At 41.8% G+C, this 16738-nt stretch overlaps 1 protein-coding gene across 3 annotated transcripts in view; it reads left to right on the forward strand.

Moving 5' to 3' along the window:
• Positions 1-3139: 3139 nt before the first annotated feature.
• Positions 3140-16738, forward strand: part of OSMR (oncostatin M receptor) — a 66659-nt gene continuing 53060 nt past the window's right edge. For all 3 annotated transcript variants that reach the window (XM_077117033.1, XM_077117035.1, XM_077117034.1), the window contains exons 1-2: positions 3140-3195; positions 15960-16045. In XM_077117033.1, the coding sequence (XP_076973148.1) occupies positions 3185-3195; positions 15960-16045 (97 nt within the window). In that variant the 5' untranslated portion in view covers positions 3140-3184. The remainder of the gene's footprint in view (positions 3196-15959; positions 16046-16738) is intronic.

The raw sequence follows: 16738 nt of genomic DNA on the forward strand, positions 1-16738 counted from the left end.
CATATATCACATTCTTGACAATTACAGGTCTACTCTGCCCCTAAGAAAGTAAACAGGCTGGATAGGATACCCGGAATTCAGGCTTTGCTGAAACAGATACATACAGGAGACTTCCTGGTGGAGGATGAAAGATGACGGAGGCTGGAATTTGGGAAAATTTCTAGGTTTCTGGATTTGGTATCTAAATTAGAGGTGTAACCAACACTTAATGTGAGCATCAAGTGGGGAAGAGTAGAGTTTGATTTTGAGCATATTGACCTTGAAGTATAAATAAATTGGTCCGGAGCCGAGGTGAGATAAATGCAATGGAAAAAGATTCTAGAGTCATTAAAGTGACCACTGAAATCAAGGGCATGAATGCAATCATTTAGGAGATTGAGTAGATTAAGGGGAAAATGTCAAGGATGGAGCTGGTAGAAAAGAAATAAACAAAATGACTGAGAAGGAATGTCAGGAAAATGGGAGATGAGGAAGAGAGTTGTGCTACTGATACCAAAAGGAAGTGAGAAGGCAGAGCAACAGAGGCTCAGTGGCAGAATTCTCACCTGCTATGCTGGAGACTGGGTTCGATTCTCGTAGCCTGCCCATGCTAAAAAAAAAAAAAAAAAAAAAAAAAAAAAGGAAGTGAGAGCAACAGGGAGGAGTGCCGAATGGAACAGAATAAATATGTATTTTCAGAACACAGTTTTGGTCAATGCTAAGCAAGGCATGTAAGTTTTGAGCTCAATAAGCCTTATGGCCCCACTGTTATCATTAATTATCATTAATTTACAGGTGCTATAGAAATTGGATTCAAGAAAAGGGGGACAAATTGAAAAATTAGAAAGGCACACAATATAAATGAACTTTATTGTGGGTGTCAAATCTTTTTTGTGCACCTCAGTTTCCTTCAACTGCGATAGAAGCCCAAAGTAAGATAAGATTCACTTTGCAGAAATTCTTCACTATTGAGTGTTTTTTCTTTGGCATTTTATCTGCTATAAGAGAGCCACCCATGAACAGTTTCGATCAAGAAATTAATGTTTTCACTCAGTGAAGTACAGAATCAGAAAGCCTTTCTAACCCTTTGGGAACTGGTTTGACAGTTTCCATAGCCGTGCAAATGGCTAAACTAATGGATTCTTATAAAACTTTTTTTTTTTAAGTAATGAGAGGTGTGGCAAAGGACCATGCATTTATTTAGACAGAAGTACCTTTTCTTCATCGTCATCAAACATTTCCTATGCAACATGGTCTTGTTGCTGGGTCAGACTTGCTACCTGATGCACTTAACAGCCAATCTACGATCCCGGGGTTTCAAAGAAAGAGCGAACTTTTACTGCAAAGCACAAGGCAAGGAGAACAGGAGGTCTGCAGGCCTCTTATCTGTCTCCCCAGAACTGGAGAGCTTCTGAGAGTTTTACAAAATCTAGGAAAAGGCAGGCTTATGATGATGAGTACAGTGGTTTGAGATGACCAGGTTAGAGATAGCCTAATTACGGAGCATATGCAGACAGCTTACATACTTGGTCATAGGACGAATGTAAGGGACATGGTGGATTAAAGCAATTACGGGCGTGACAAAAGTATTTCAATGAGATATGGGCTACTATAGTAACTATAAGTTTTGTGCTACTGCACATGTCAGGAGGGTCAGCTTTCATTAGAACTGACCCCATCTATCACCGTAAGATAGAAATCAGAGTGGTTTGGCTCAGATTTCTTCATTAATAAACATTAAAGGGGCTGTTAACTGAATGACAGAAGTGCAGCATTACTAGATTACTATGAGGCTACTCAGTTACAGTTACAAAGCAAAGCATCAAGGTGTCTGGGCTACAATTATGTGAGTTATAACAGTACAAGTATTTGCCTTTTGGCCACATTACAAATACATCAGAAGGTTAATAAACATCTAAATAAAGTTCAGTAAGCTATGATTATATTTGTTAATTACTGGGTACAGTCTTCAGGGCTACATTAAGTAGTAAGTGTATGCTGTCCTTAAAGAAACAAAATTCTTTCCCTAAGATGAGATGGGTGGAATAAAAAAATGTGGAAAACATAAAAGTAACTTGATGATTCTGACATTACTCTAGACCATCCTGTCAATTCAAGGAGTTTTAAGATACAACTCATAGTCCATCCTTGCCCACTTCTTTTGCCCAGGCCCTTCATTTGCAATCCTCTGGAAGGTCCTCAAACACGACCAGATCAGTTTCCCAAACAGGAGCAAGGCTGCTGAGCAGCGGGGCACCCAGACACTGCCTTGGGCAGGTCCACCTCCTCTTTGGGTTCAAGGCTGCAACTGAAGGGGCCATATTAGTCCGGTTTCTACACCAGTTCCAAAAACTGATGTTGACTTCCATCAGAGAATTTATGTATTATTAGTTATGTACTGTTGCATCATATAACTATAAAAATAGGGCAAATATGTATTTCAAATGGAGCCCAACACAGTAAAGGGTAGACGGCGTTTTAACAGGAAAAGCAAGCCATGTTGTAGCATACATACATACGGCTCTTTCTGAAATGAAGGTTTCGGGACTGCTGCCACAGGTGAAGTTTTAAGTGCCTGACAAGACACTTCTAAGAGAGGACAGGAGTCCTAGAAAATTTCTTTTTTACCAAATACTTTTTTTTTTTGCCCTAACCACCAAATGAAAATAAAGGTCAGAAGTTTGGCTGGAGGGCTCGTTTTTTGCCTGAAGATTTTTTTGGCTGGGGGAGGCAAACACTTTGACCCTCCCCGGGTCGCTCGCCTTCTCTGCAGGAAACCGCGGCTGCGAGAAGCGCCGCGCGGGGTGGGATGCCTCGGCCCGCGGAGTTCTCGGTTTCCTTGTCCTTCCCAGGCCTCTCCCACTTCCTCTCAGCGCCACCAGGCCCCCACCCCTACCCGGGCCCTGCCCGGCCGCCAAGCCCCGGTCCCGGAGGCGAATTCCTGTGGGTCCCAGGAGCCCAAGGAGTTTGGAGCAAGACGGGAAATTGCAAAAGTCCTCACCCCTCTTCCCTCCCCCGTGGCTTTCCCGTAACGCCCGCCCCTGGGCGCTCACCCCGCAGCTGATTCATAGCCCGGGATCGGGCGCCAGGCCGCCTCTGCCCGTCCACACCGCGTCCCAACTGGCGTCTACACCCGCGCCTCACCCACCCCCTCCCCCGCCCCCCCCACCTGCGCCGCCAAGGACTCGGTTCCACTCGGAGCCCGATGCCAAAGACGTGAGTACCCCAGGGCCGCCCGGCGCCCCCTGTCCGGCACCCGCGCCCCGCCGCCGCGGGTTACTTTACCCCCCGGGAAGACCCAGACTCGGAAGCGCGGCCGCCCGCTTTCGCTCCTGGGTGCCGCCGTGCGCCGGGCGCTTGCTTTGGCTCGGGTGCCATCCACTCCCAGAAGGTACTTTTCCGGATCCTCGCCTCGGGCCCGCCTGCCTGGTGGGTAGCGCTCGAGAGTAATTTATTCCGGAGCGGACATCGCAGGATCCGCCAGGCTGCCTTCCCCGCTTCTCCGGCCACCGTCCCACCGCCTCATTCTCAAGGGGGCCCGTGAACGTTTCTTGGATTAAAATTCCCATTTGATCTACTTTTGCCTCCTTCTGAACCCTCTGCCCCAGGAGTTAATTGCTGTCCCCAAGCCCCCCGCCGCGCCAGGCTTTTGTATCTAACACCTTCTCCAGGTTTTATGGACAAGGAACCAAAGCCTGAAGGGGTTCAGTGATTTGTATACAAGCTTATTCTCCTGCTCAAGTCGAGTCCCAGTAAACGCGGGAGCCCTTGTAGGCAGGGAGGAAATGAAATTGAATGTGTGTACATTTAGTTCAGGTTAGGGGGGATTCTGGTGAGTAAGAGAGAGGCTTTAAATCTTAGTTGGAGCTCTGCAGCTGACTGTCCCCAACTTACTTTTCTCCTCGTAATCTATTTCCTTATCATACAATGACGGGTCATACGTACTATGGACCAAGTGCTGTTCTTTTTTTTTTTCCGCTTGTGCACATTTTTTATTGAGGTGTAATTCACATAACATAAAATTAACCACTTTAAACAGTGCAATCAGTGGCATTTAGGATATACACAGCTTTATCTATCAAATTCCAGAGCAGGTGCTATTCTAAGTACTTTAGTTATGTTAACTCATTTCAGCTTGCTAATGACATAGGTACTAGTGTTGTCATTCTCATTTTATCAATGAGGACATTGGGCCCAGAGAGGCTAGTAACTTGTTTGTGATCACACAGCTATCAAGTGGCAGAGTTAGAATTTGGCTGTCGTCTCTGACCTTAATGACTGTGCGCTCAAACTCTGGGACTCTTTTCAGAGTTTGGGGCTGAAGAGGCCTGGGGGTGGTGCTTGATTGTTAAACTGCTTTGTCTCTTTCCTGGGCTATTTTAAAGGGACTCGGAGCCCTTGCAGTTCAATGGTCCCAAACAGGCATAGTGACTGGGGTTTCCCAAACTTAGTATGCCTCAGAATCATTCCTGGAGCTTTGCAAAAGTACACACCACTGGACCTCAATTATAGCTTCCTATTCAGAATCTTCAGGGGGTGCTCAGTTTGGCCTAGTCCCTAGTACCAATAAGGACTGCTAGTTTGCTTCCAGTGGCAGGGAGCTCACCACCTAATATTTTATTGCTGGACAGAGCTCATTTTCAGCCCTAACTTGTCTCCTTTTCACTTGGCCCCTGTTCTGCCTCTTTGTGTCCCAGCAAATGTGTCTGAGCCTTTTACATCCAAGGCAGCTTTGACAGAAAATGTGGCGTGGGGTGTCCAGCTGGGACTCAAGCCCCACTGGAGAATACACTGTCACACTGGGTCTCTTTCCCTCTATCTTTTTCTTTAACTTTAGCAGAGAAGGGGTGTATGGAGGGTTCCAGGGTGCTCTGAGACACCTACTTGTCTTGAGAAAAGGAAGAAGTCAGGAAACCCATTATGGTTTTGAAAGCGGAGTCAGTGATAAAGTGATCTGACAAGGAGAAGGAGTGGCTTTTCTTGTGAAAACTAGAATGGGGTGTTGTCAACTCCAGTACAAGGAAATTTCAGCGACTGTTGTCATGCTCACAGAAACAGAGAGCACTGGCCCTTCTTTCCCTGTAGGTGGAAATCCTTCTTGATTTTTTATTAAACATGTGAAATGGGTAAAAAATAAAAATAAACAGAAATACGCTAAAGAAAACCCTCCCTCCAAGCAGACTTTTTTATAGCGATAGCAGCTCCTTGGTTTCACAGCCTACCTTTCTTCTTCATTTTAGTTCTACTCATTCTTCAGCATTTATTTACTTCAGTTTTCTGGGTTTTGTTTTTAAGTTTTAAAATAATACACTAATACCTGACTACATTCTCATTGTTAAAGGTTCAAATGACATAGTGGTATATGAAATAAAATATAGAATTAAATTAAAATGCATTACCTCTTAGTCCCATTTAGAAGAGGGAAGTTTAATTTAGTAGTCATTCCAAGATTTTTATTCTATGCATTTGTGTAGTATGTATAGATACATTTGTTTTAAATATATAAATGAGGTCTTAACTTTACATATTATTGTGCAGTTTGCTTTTTTCAATATCCAGGTCTTAGAGATATTTCCATATCTGTGCATACTGTTTTGTTTGTGGCTCTATTCTGAAGTAGAAATATAATATGATTTATCCGTCCTTTTCTTTCTTGATAGGTATTTGGGTTGCTTAAAATTGTTCAACAATCATAAAAATACTTCGGGGAATATTTTGCATTCATCTTTGTTCTCAAGTGTGTATATTTCTGTGGAATAGAATCCTAGGAGAGGTATTCTTGGATCGAAGGATTTTTTCAATTTGATAGGTACAGCCATCCAAAATGCACCACTCCTTGCCCCTCCCCACCATGAGGTACCAATTGAAACAGTGCATGAGAATACCTTACCCCTCATCCTTCCTAACATCAATTGTTACCTTTTTTTAAATTTGTAAATCTGATAAATAATTGAAACACAATACTACACTTTAATTTCCATATTGGTGATTACTATTGAGATTTAATATCTCTCTGTATTATGGGCTGTTTCAGTTTGCTAATGCTGCTGGAATGCAATACACCAGAAATGGTGTATTTTTCAATTTGGCTTTTACATTTTTTCAATGGCTTTTACAAGGGGGATTTATTAGGTTACAAATTTACAGTTTTAAGGTCATGAAAATGTCCAAATTAAGGCATCAACAAGAGGATACCTTCGCTCATGAAACGCCAATTGCACCCAGGGTTTTTCTGTCACGTGGGAAGGCACGTGGCAGCATCTGCTGGCCCTTTTCTCCTGGATTGGTTTCTGAATGGCTCTCCCAGCTCCTGAGGGTCCTTCTGGCTTCTGCTGGGGTGCTTTCTTTCTTCAAATAAATGTCTGTAGATCTTCTCTTAGCTTCTCCAGGGCAAACCCTGAATTTCATCTCTTGTCTTAGCATCTTGTGGGGCATTTTCTGCCTCCAACTGTCATCTCTCTGCTCTGTTGACTCTGAGCTCTCTCTATTGTTTTCTGCCCTTCATTCTCTTCATAGATGACCCAGTAACAGGATGAAGACACACCTTGAATTGGGTGGGTCACATCTCCATGGAAACAACCTAATCTTTTGATTAGGTCTGCAACTGCAAGATTGAATTAAAAGAACATGGCTTTTCTGGGTACAGAACAGTTTCACACCAACACATGGGCCATTTGTGTTCTCCTATGAATTGCTTGTTCATGTCCTTTGCCCATTTTTCTATTGAGTTGTTTTTTTCATATTCCTTTTTATTGCAGAAGCTCTGTACATTTTCTGGATCTTAAACCTTTGTTGTAGATGGTGCATGTATTTCTTCTAGTAAAAAGCTTTTGTTTTTAACTATCTTCTGCCATAAAGAAGTTTTAAATGTTTGTCTAAACAACTCTGCAAATCTTTTTCTTCATGATTTTTCTGCTTCTTCTAGTTTGGGAAGGTCTTTTACTACCTAAACATAATTTTTTTAATTACCTTATTTTCTTTCGATACTTTTATTAATTTGGCTTTTATACTTAGCTTGCATGTAAACCCAGAGATAATTTTTGTATAAGATATAATTTAATTTTTTCCTGACGTTTTAGCCAGTTGATCCAATAACATTTATTTAATAGTTATATTAGTCAGGGCTCTCTAAGGAGGCAGAACCGACAGGAAATGTCTGTAAATATTATGAGATTTTTATAAAAATTGTTTCCCATAACTGTGGGGATGCACAAGTTCAAATTCTGTAGGTTAGGATGCAAGCTGGGAACTCTGATGAAGGTTTTTGATAGATTCCCCAGGAGAAGCTGGCCAGCTGAAGTAGAGATGGAAATTTTCTCTTCTGCTGCTGAAGTGATCAAGTCTCCTTTTAAATTCTTCCACTGATTGGCTAAGAGATCTCTCCTTGTTGAAGGCAGTCTTCTCAGTTGATTGTAGATACAGTCAGCCACAGGTGCAATCAACTTGCTGATGATATAAATCCACAGAATGTCCTCACAGTAACAGCAGGCCAGTGCTTGCTTGAGCAAGCAACTAGACACCATAAACTGGCCAAATTGACACACGAATCTAACCATCACAATAGTTCATCTTTTTTCCAGTTGACTTAAGGTTTTCTACTTTCTGATGAAAAATAAATCCATATTTCTGCATGGGTCTGTTTTAGGATTCTATTCTGTTTGAGCTTTTCTTGGTCACGTTTTATGCCAATTCCACACTGTTAAGTATTATATAGCTTTATTTTTTTTTATATCTAGGGGGATAAACTTATACTTTTTCTTCAAAAACTTTTTTTGGTGATGATTCTTATGCATTTTCTTTCATATAGACTTTGCAAACAGCTTGTCAAATTTAATAACAATTTTTGGAGTTTTTCTTAGGATTTGTTAAGTTTATAATTGTTGGAATTTTTTGTGTGCCTTAAAATCAATTCTATTATAGGTTTCACAAATGTGGTAAAGTCTTGGGCTTTGGAGAGTGTCCCACTTGATTTCAAGTTCTAGCTTTCTACCTGGTTAACTATGTCAGTGTAAACCAGTTACTTTTAACCTTTCTTAGTCTTAATTTCCTCATGTATATTTGGGGATAATAGTAGAATCTCTTTCATAGTGCTATTGTGACTATTCAGTTAGTAAATGCATGCAAATCACCTAGCAGAGCTCCTGGTAGAGAGTTGACTTTCATACATGTTAGCTGAGGTTGTTTTCATATTTACCTTTATATACTAAAGTGGGTTTGCAGAATGCTTAATGTTTAAAATGTTAACCAGTAAATATTTTCCTTTATTTATTGATAACATGGTGGGAGACAAAAATATGTAATAATATGTAATACATGAAAATTTATAATAAATATATTGCATATAGTAATGCTTCTCAAACTTTTATATGCCTATGCATTGCCTGGGGGTCTTGTTTAAATGCGGATTTTTATATATAGATCTGAAGTATGGCCTGAGAATTCTGTATTTCTAATAAACCATAAGGTAATGTCAGTACTGCTGAACCTTTGTCCATACGCAGTTTATAGCTCTTCACTGGTATTTAAAATTATGCTGCTAGGGATAGTATTTCCTGTTTGCATAAATGTTATTGATAGGACTTGTAGATTGCTTTCTTTTAATAATATTTCCTAAATAACTAGATTATAGGTCTTCATGTCTTTTTTATTTTTTTTTGAAGGAAGAGTATTAGTGAGAGCATTAAATATAGCACCAAGTTCTATTCTTGGATCCTTATCATTCAAGCAATTGTCTATGTGTTTTTTTTAAAACTGATGATATGAAGACAGTCAAATAAAATAACCAGTCAGGCTATTAAATCTAAAGTTAATGGAAATAAAAGGCAAAATTGCACATGGTTTAGCAAATAGAAAAATGTAAGACAGAGGAACACGTGGAAAAATGTAAGACAAAAAGAACTCTTGGAAAACATGGCATGAGACTCCAGTGTTTGAAAACATGATTGTGTGCCAACTTTTGAGAAGTTGTAAACCAAAAGAGGCCATGTCTTCATAGGAGTCCATTTTTCATACCCCCTATTTTATCTTGGCCGCTCTACTCTTTACTCTTCCTACCAGAGAGCAAGGTAACTTCACATACCTCAATATGCCTGTCTATTGGAAGGGGCGGCAGTATGTTTTTCTACCCACCAGGACACTGGTTATTTTCTGTATTTGAAAATGCATTATTACAGTGTCTTTACTTTCTCAGGACTTAAGAGGTCACATTTTTGTGTAGAGACATATGACAGCCTCATAGCCTGATATAGTGCCTAAAAAGTACTGACCTATTATCAGGCCTGTTTGACAGCCCGGGGCTAGTTTTGAATCCCAAATCACTGTCAACTAGCCTAACCCTTGTCAACTAGTTTATCACTGTTGGGTTATATGGTTTAAGTGTGGAAATAATGGAACTTCCAATTACTTGCCAAAATGGGATCCAACATTTTTTAAAAGAATTATATACCCATTTTAAAGAATGTGGTATGGTGCAGAATTACATAAAGTTATCCTTAATTCCACTTATCCTTTCCACTTCCCTTTCCCCATCCTAGCTCCAAACTGATAATTATTTATAGTTGGGTATGCCTTTTGGATCTGTTTGGATCCTGCAAGAAGAAGGCACCAAGACAGAGACAGAAATGCAAGAGATTTACTGAGGGAATTGCTTGTGAGAAAGAAAGGGGAAAAGGAGCAGGAGCAGGCTGGGAGGGTGGACCTCCAGACTCAGTGCACCTAGATGAGGGGAGAGGAAAGCAGGAAGATTGGGAAGGAAGGGCTTGCAGGTGCATGCAATTCTGAGAGTCTTGACCTGTGAGGAGTCCCATGTCAGGGAGAAATGACATGGCTCAATCATTGGCTGGGAGCAGCCTGGGGGGACTGTGTGTGTGAATATGCAGGGGATCCAAAGGTGCAGTAGCTGGGGACCATCAGTCAGCTCTGCCTCCTGCTACAGATTCTTCTGCAGGGGACTCTGATTGGAACTGCTGCCTGGTTGCTGCACTACTCTTCCAGATATGTTTTGGTGCATGCACTATTCTGAAACTTGCTTTTTCACTTAATGCCATTGGACATTCTTCTGTGTCAGCACATGGATCTATTTCTTTCTTTCTTTTAACAGTTACATAGTATGCCTTTGTAGGAATGCACCATAATTAAGTTTTCTAAATTTTGATGAGCATTTGGCTTATTTTCATTTTCTTCCTCAATACAAACAATGCTACAATATATATGTGTATGTGACTAAATATATATGTAATTTTAATGGATATTGCCAAATACCTCAGTAAAGTTATACTTTTTGACTATCAGTGAGTTAGAGTGCCTAATTCTACAAAGTATCACCAATGCTAGGTATTAAGACCTTTTTAAGCTTTGCAGTCGGACACCACACAGACACATCTGATTATGGTTTTGATTTGCATTTATTTAGCTAGCAGTGATATTACCCAGATTTTCTTTTTTTTTTAATTGGGAAATATAACATATATACAAAAAAAAAGCAGTGCATTTCCAAGTACATTTTAACTAGTCGCTATAGAACAGATTTTAAAGTTTGATATGGGTTACAGTTCCATAATTTTTTGTTTTTTCTTCTAGCTGTACCCAGATTTTATTTTTTGGCTATTTGTATTTCCTTCTTTTTTTGTTAATTATATACTCATGTCATTTATCAGTTTTTCTGATAGATTTCAAAGAGCTCTTTATATATTAGGGATAGTAACCCTTTGCCATGGTATTGAAACCATTGTTCCCAGTTTATTGTTAGTCTTGGAGCAGTTACACACTAACAGTTTTTTTTTTAGGTTTATGTAATCACTGTAGCAATGTTTATCTTTATTGCTAGTGGATTTCATGCCACGTTCATAAAGATTATAAAAATTTTCACCCACGTTTTATTCTAGTACTTTTGATAGTTTTATTTTTTTACATTTGTATCTTTGCTCATGTGAACTTTATTTTGCTGAAGGGAGTGAGGCAATAGCAATAATGAATAAATTAACATTAATTGAATTTACTATATGTAAATGCTCATAATCCTGTTTAATCCTCATGCCGATTCTATTTCATTCCCATTTTACAGAAAAGGAAATTAGGATTTACAGGGCCACAATAACTTCTCCATGTTCACACAGTTGCTAAGTACCACAGCTGAGATTTAACCCTGCTTAAATCTCTTACATCAGAGCTCATATGCTTAATTATTACCACTTCCTTTTCCCACAGATGGCCAGGCTGTCGTTCCAGTACCATTTTGAGGAAGAATCTATCTTTTTTCAACTGATCTGAAATATTTTTAGCATATGTGAAATTCTTACACATAATTTGATCCAGAATATCACTTAGACCTGGGTTTCTGTTCCTTTCTTTGGTGTCCCTTATCAGTTAGAGACTCAGCTGTACTCCGAACTAGCGTCACAGATTCCAGGAGTCTTTTAACTGAACGTTGTTTAAAATAAAGATTAAATATATATATATATTAAACCAGCTGTGCCTGTGTCAATTCAGTCCCTTGAATCAGGATACATCTACTAAGCTGATAGAAACGCTTCACCGTTACCCACTGGGTAGCATCAAAGGGAAGGGGAGAAGGGTTTAAACCTTTCTGTGGGCCGTACCTCCCCGTGGTGACTTCAGGAGGAAGGGGCGGTGGAATTGGAGTGAAACCCTTACGGGTAATCAATCTGATGCTCTAACAGGGGAGCCCTCTTTTACAGGGGCTCCTAAATATAACATGGCAGTCCTCATGAAGAAACAAAGGTGGCTGAGTCCGGGACATGTGAGGAAGCCTCCAAGAAGTGGCATTACAACTCTTTGTAATGTCTGCAGGGAACTCTTAAACTGCACACACCCCGGCAAGTGTCCTGGATGCACAGCTTCTTTCTTGCAAACATCATTTGCACATGAACTCATTGTGCACCCAGCCAGTTTTGAAAGCGTTTGGCAATCCACCCCGTGTTCTTGGGAAGCGAATGACAATTACCATGCTTCTCATTTGCGGTGGGGACACTTCCCAAGAATAAATATTTCTGCAATAACAGAACAAGAAGTGCGGGTAAAGAAGGGCATATTTACACACTTTTCAAAAGTTATGTTTCATTACTCATGTAGTACTCACGTGAGGGAGATTCAAAGGCATCTTCATTGAGAATGAGATTTTGCAAAGAGAAAGCACTTGAGTACAAAGTTCTACAAAATGAGTGGCAGTTTCACTTTACCTTCCTTCTTTCTTCCTGCCAGAGAAGGGATGTCAGTGAAAGGCTATAAACTAGGAATTGTTTGGCATCAGAGTAGAAGGATCTGAAAAGGAACCTATTTTAATTAAAATAGAATTGGAAAGCAGAGAAGGGAGAAGGCAAGAAAATGCGAGCAAATTTGTATTCCCTTACCAATTATTTTCTGGATAGCAGCCGTATTCTGGGAATGTGATGGACAGCTGAGATGAGATACAGGCCTCCCCTCCAGCACCGCCTAGTCTAACTGGGAATGAGAGAATTCTGAGAAATGAACAACAGATTTAGGGAAAGGACAGAGTAGTGTGGGCGAGGCAGGAACGTATCTTTTCTTGTTTCTGAACTCTGCTACCTAATTCTTTCTTATTTCCTTTCTTACTGGAAATTGGGAGTAGCAGTGCCTTCGGCTGATGGTTGTGGAGAGAGAAAGCCAACTGAAGGAATGAGAGGGCGTGGGTGGCCTTTTCCTTCTCAGAAGCAGAGCTGCAAAGGGAAATCCCTCCCTGCCCTTCTGGGCCTGAGCGGCATTGGAGGAGAAGAGGAGCAGCTGGCTGAGGCTGAGGGAGGACTGCAGCTCCCCTACCAGCCCAGCGAGGAGCACACACAGCCCTGATGCTTGAGGCGATGTGGGTGGGCCTGGCCTCGTCCTGGATTTCCATTTTAATCTGCATAAAGGGGCATCTTGTAAAATGTGGAGCTCCACTCTCGGACCTCCATCCTCAGACCTGCTCTCTTTTCTGTCTACTCTCCCTCTCTGGCCATCTCAATCCAATCCTGTGGCTTTAAATTCTCTCCGTGGGCCACCGATGACTCCAAAATTTATAGCTCCAGCCAGGACCTCGCCTCCCACCTCCAAAGTGTATCTCTAGCTAGGCGCCTGACAGCTCCACTCTGATATCAAATAAGCATCTCAAGCTCAACACATCACAAACTGACATGTCCTGCCAAACCTGTCCCTCCTACTGCCTTCCGCTGCTCCCCACATGGTCATCCCAAAACTCCAGGGGCATTGGCCAACATCCTTGCAGCCATCCTTCACATCTCACTTTCTCACCACCCCTTGTCTCTTTAGAATCTCTCCCAAGGTCCACCACGTCTCACCCTGGTCTGAGCCACCATTACTCTCACATGGACTTTTGCTATAATCTCTCACGGCTCTACCCCTTCCACACGTACCCTCTCTGGTCTCTTCTCATTTACAGAATCCTGTTAAAAATGTGAGACCATGTTACTCTGCTGTGCACAATCTTCCAGTGGCTCCCATCCCACCCAAAGGAAAAGCCAAAGTTTAGAAAATGGGTTACCTGGGCTGCCCTCCCTCTCGGGGACCTCCGATTTCATCTCCTGCCACTCACCTCCTTGCTCTCTGCACTCGAGCCCCACTGGGCTCCTGGCTCCTTGGAGATGCCAGCACACTCCCGCCTCAGGGTCGTCACGTAGGGACTTTCTCATCTCCGGGCTTGGTACTGTGCTAGTCAGAGTCACTCAGGAAATCGCTGGTTCCCTCAGAATAAGGAAATCCTAGGAGGGATTATTTACAAGGAGTTGGGGGCTCCGTGGGTCAGTGCAGTCTCCTGGGCTTGGTGGCAGCTGACTCGCTGGTGCCTGTAAGTCGTGGGTACCTGTTTTTCCACCCAACGTCAGCCTCTGTGCCTTGATTAGAGTCGGGGCTGCATGGAAGCCTCTGGAATGTTCTTCCAGCTGCTGACTCCTGCAGGTTTTGATGCACTTTACTGATCTTACTAGAAGGTTTTCACAGAAGAACTAAGACCTGTATTCCTTCTACAAGTGAGCTTTTGGTGCTTTGTGACCTAACTGTCAGGGGTGGCAGTTGTCCAGTCGTGTCATCAGAAGTAACCAATCTGCGCGTGTGCAGGCACAATTGACACCTGCTCAGCAGGGGTAAAACTGTGGGTGTTGGTGTTGAAAGAGGTCAACCTGAGAGGGGCGGCCTCCTCGGGCTCACCACGGGTGTGTGTGACAAACGGTGCTGAAGGGCACGGACCCCTGCGGGACTCTGTCCGGATGATCCCCAAATCACACTCCATGGTACGGAAATTGCAGAAATACATCTTTTGTAATTGCACTTCTTTTCTCATTTAGTTATGTGACAGTTTCTATTCTTCAGTTTAATCATTGTTAGCCCTTTTATTGGCCATTGGCTTCTAACATTTAATTATAAGTTTCTCTGCCCCTACCACTTGTCTGATTTTTGTGACATGCAAGATATTTGCTTTACTAAGAGAACTCCACATTTATCAAAACATTTTAAGGAGTCCTTTCTTAATGAGAACACTTGACAACGTACGCATCGCCCTCTAAACAATCTGTTAAAATCTCACAGCAAAGTGCAAGACATTTCACTTGGAGCATTTCTCTTTTGCTTCCCCTTGGTTTGGAGAAAGTATTTTTGCTTGAATTGTTATTCCGCCTGCTTTTGCATTCAGTTGGAACAGGGTCTTATTTGAAGTTAGATGTAGAGATTTGGGGGAGGTGTGAATGTCCCTGTTGGTCAAAAATAGAAATATCAGAAAGCGGGGCTTAATAAGGGCTGTGAACAAAGCTTGCCATTTAATGTTGCTTCCGCCTGCAGGCAGCTTTGGCCCCCCTACAGTAATTTATTGGTATAGTTTAGCCCCTTCCTGTCTTCACTCTCATTCCCATTTTACTTGTAAAAGTACTATTTAAAAATAATAATAAATAGAAGGTGTGTGCAGTGAAAATTGATCTTTTGGTTTACTGAATTCCTAGCTTTTGATGAAGTCCATGTGGCTAGGCAGAAGCAAAATGGACTTTGAATGTATCATTTCATTGTTCCTATGGTGGCTGAGTCAGAGCATGAAGTTGAAAAGTGAAATTTGACTCTTCCCCTGACTAACACATTTATTATTAAATTAAGAAAATATGAGCTTTCTTGAGGTCATCTGGATGAATTCTTTATGCTCTCCGATTGTCCGGAGGTCAAAGTGCCTGGTGAATCAGGGAAACTCTTGGCTTGTAGTTTATGACTCTCTTCTAAGGCAAGGAAATTATTTTGAACAATGAAAAACTGAACATCTCCTTAGGTAGAACATGCAGGTGTTTCTTTGTCACATTTAAAGAGGTTTCATTTTAATGAGGGAGGGAGGGAAGAGTGGAGACCTCCCCCCAAAAGTAATTAATTTAAATTTAGCTTTTTTTTTCAATGCTATGCTATTCATTTTCTTTCCAGAGTCAGTTCTTTATACGTAAGTCTTGTTTCTCTAATTTATCTTCTTTTTTTTTTTTCTTTTACCAACTTTGCTTGAATACATTGGTATACTGGATATTTATTGCCACAAAACCTCAGTGGCATACAGCAAAAAACGTTTAATGCTCTTTCTTCTGGTCAACTGGCCTTGGCTGAGGTGGGCTGGCTGCTGGCAGCTGGCTGCCTGGTTGACCTTCGCTGTGATAACTCAGCTCTGCCTCAGGTGTCTCTTGTTCTCCTCTTGGTTCCAGTAGGCCAACCCAGGAATGTCCTTTTCATGGCAAAGGTGGAAGCACAGAAGAACAAGTAGAAATGCCATGGTCTCTTGAGTCCTGGGCTCCAAGTAGGCACACCACCCCTTTTTCCCCATTTATGGGCCCCAGCATGCCACTGGGGTGGGGAGGTGAGGGACTCCAAAGTTGCGTGACAAATGCCTGGATACAGGGGGAGGAACAGGGGTCCTTAACGCCATCATCTACTGCAATTGGCTCAAAGAAGATTCAATAAAATGTCCCTTCCTGGTAATTTATCTTTTTCAGAAAACTGGGACCTATGGCTCTCTGTGCAGTCCTTCCGACAGCATTCCTTTTGGTATTTCTGCCCCTGAGAACTTACCAGAATCAAGGTAAGAAGTGCAAAGAACAGTAAAGAAAAAATCACAGATGGGAGGATAAAAAGAGGAAATCAATAGTTCGAAGAAAAGTACAGCAGTTCTTTTTTCTTTGGAAATTACTTGGAGTTGAGAAGCTCGCCTGTGGACGTCTGTGAGCTTCTCAAAGCAAAAGTTGCCTTGGTCTTGACCCCCCTGACCTTGATGGCTCACAATTGTTGGTCAGGAGAAGAAAAGTACAGCAGTTCTTTTTTCTTTGGAAATTACTTGGAGTTGAGAAGCTCGCCTGTGAATGTCTGTGAGCTTCTCAAAGCAAAAGTTGCCTTGGTCTTGACCCCCCTGACCTTGATGGCTCACAATTGTTGGTCAGTAGAGCACTTGTGAGCAGAATTTACACTTAGTCCTTAGAACATCACAATCAACCTATTTTAACTGTGTACACCAGAGTAACTTCTTTTACCCAAGTATCACCAGAGTAACTGCTTTTACCCGAGCACCACCTGAGTAGCTTCTTCTCCACCTTGCTGGGTGAAGACACCGGATATCTCAAATCAGTATCGGCCCCTAAATTAGAACAAGTTGCATTGTCCCTCAGCTACTATCATTGAGAAGCTGGGAGCTCCCAAACAAGATGCTAAGTGCAAAAATGGTACTTATGGCTAGAGAAATATTATTTGTCACTTAACTACTCACCCAGTAGTGGTATTT

The sequence above is a fragment of the Tamandua tetradactyla genome, chromosome 9, assembly GCF_023851605.1.
Source record: "Tamandua tetradactyla isolate mTamTet1 chromosome 9, mTamTet1.pri, whole genome shotgun sequence".
NCBI lineage: Eukaryota > Metazoa > Chordata > Mammalia > Pilosa > Myrmecophagidae > Tamandua > Tamandua tetradactyla.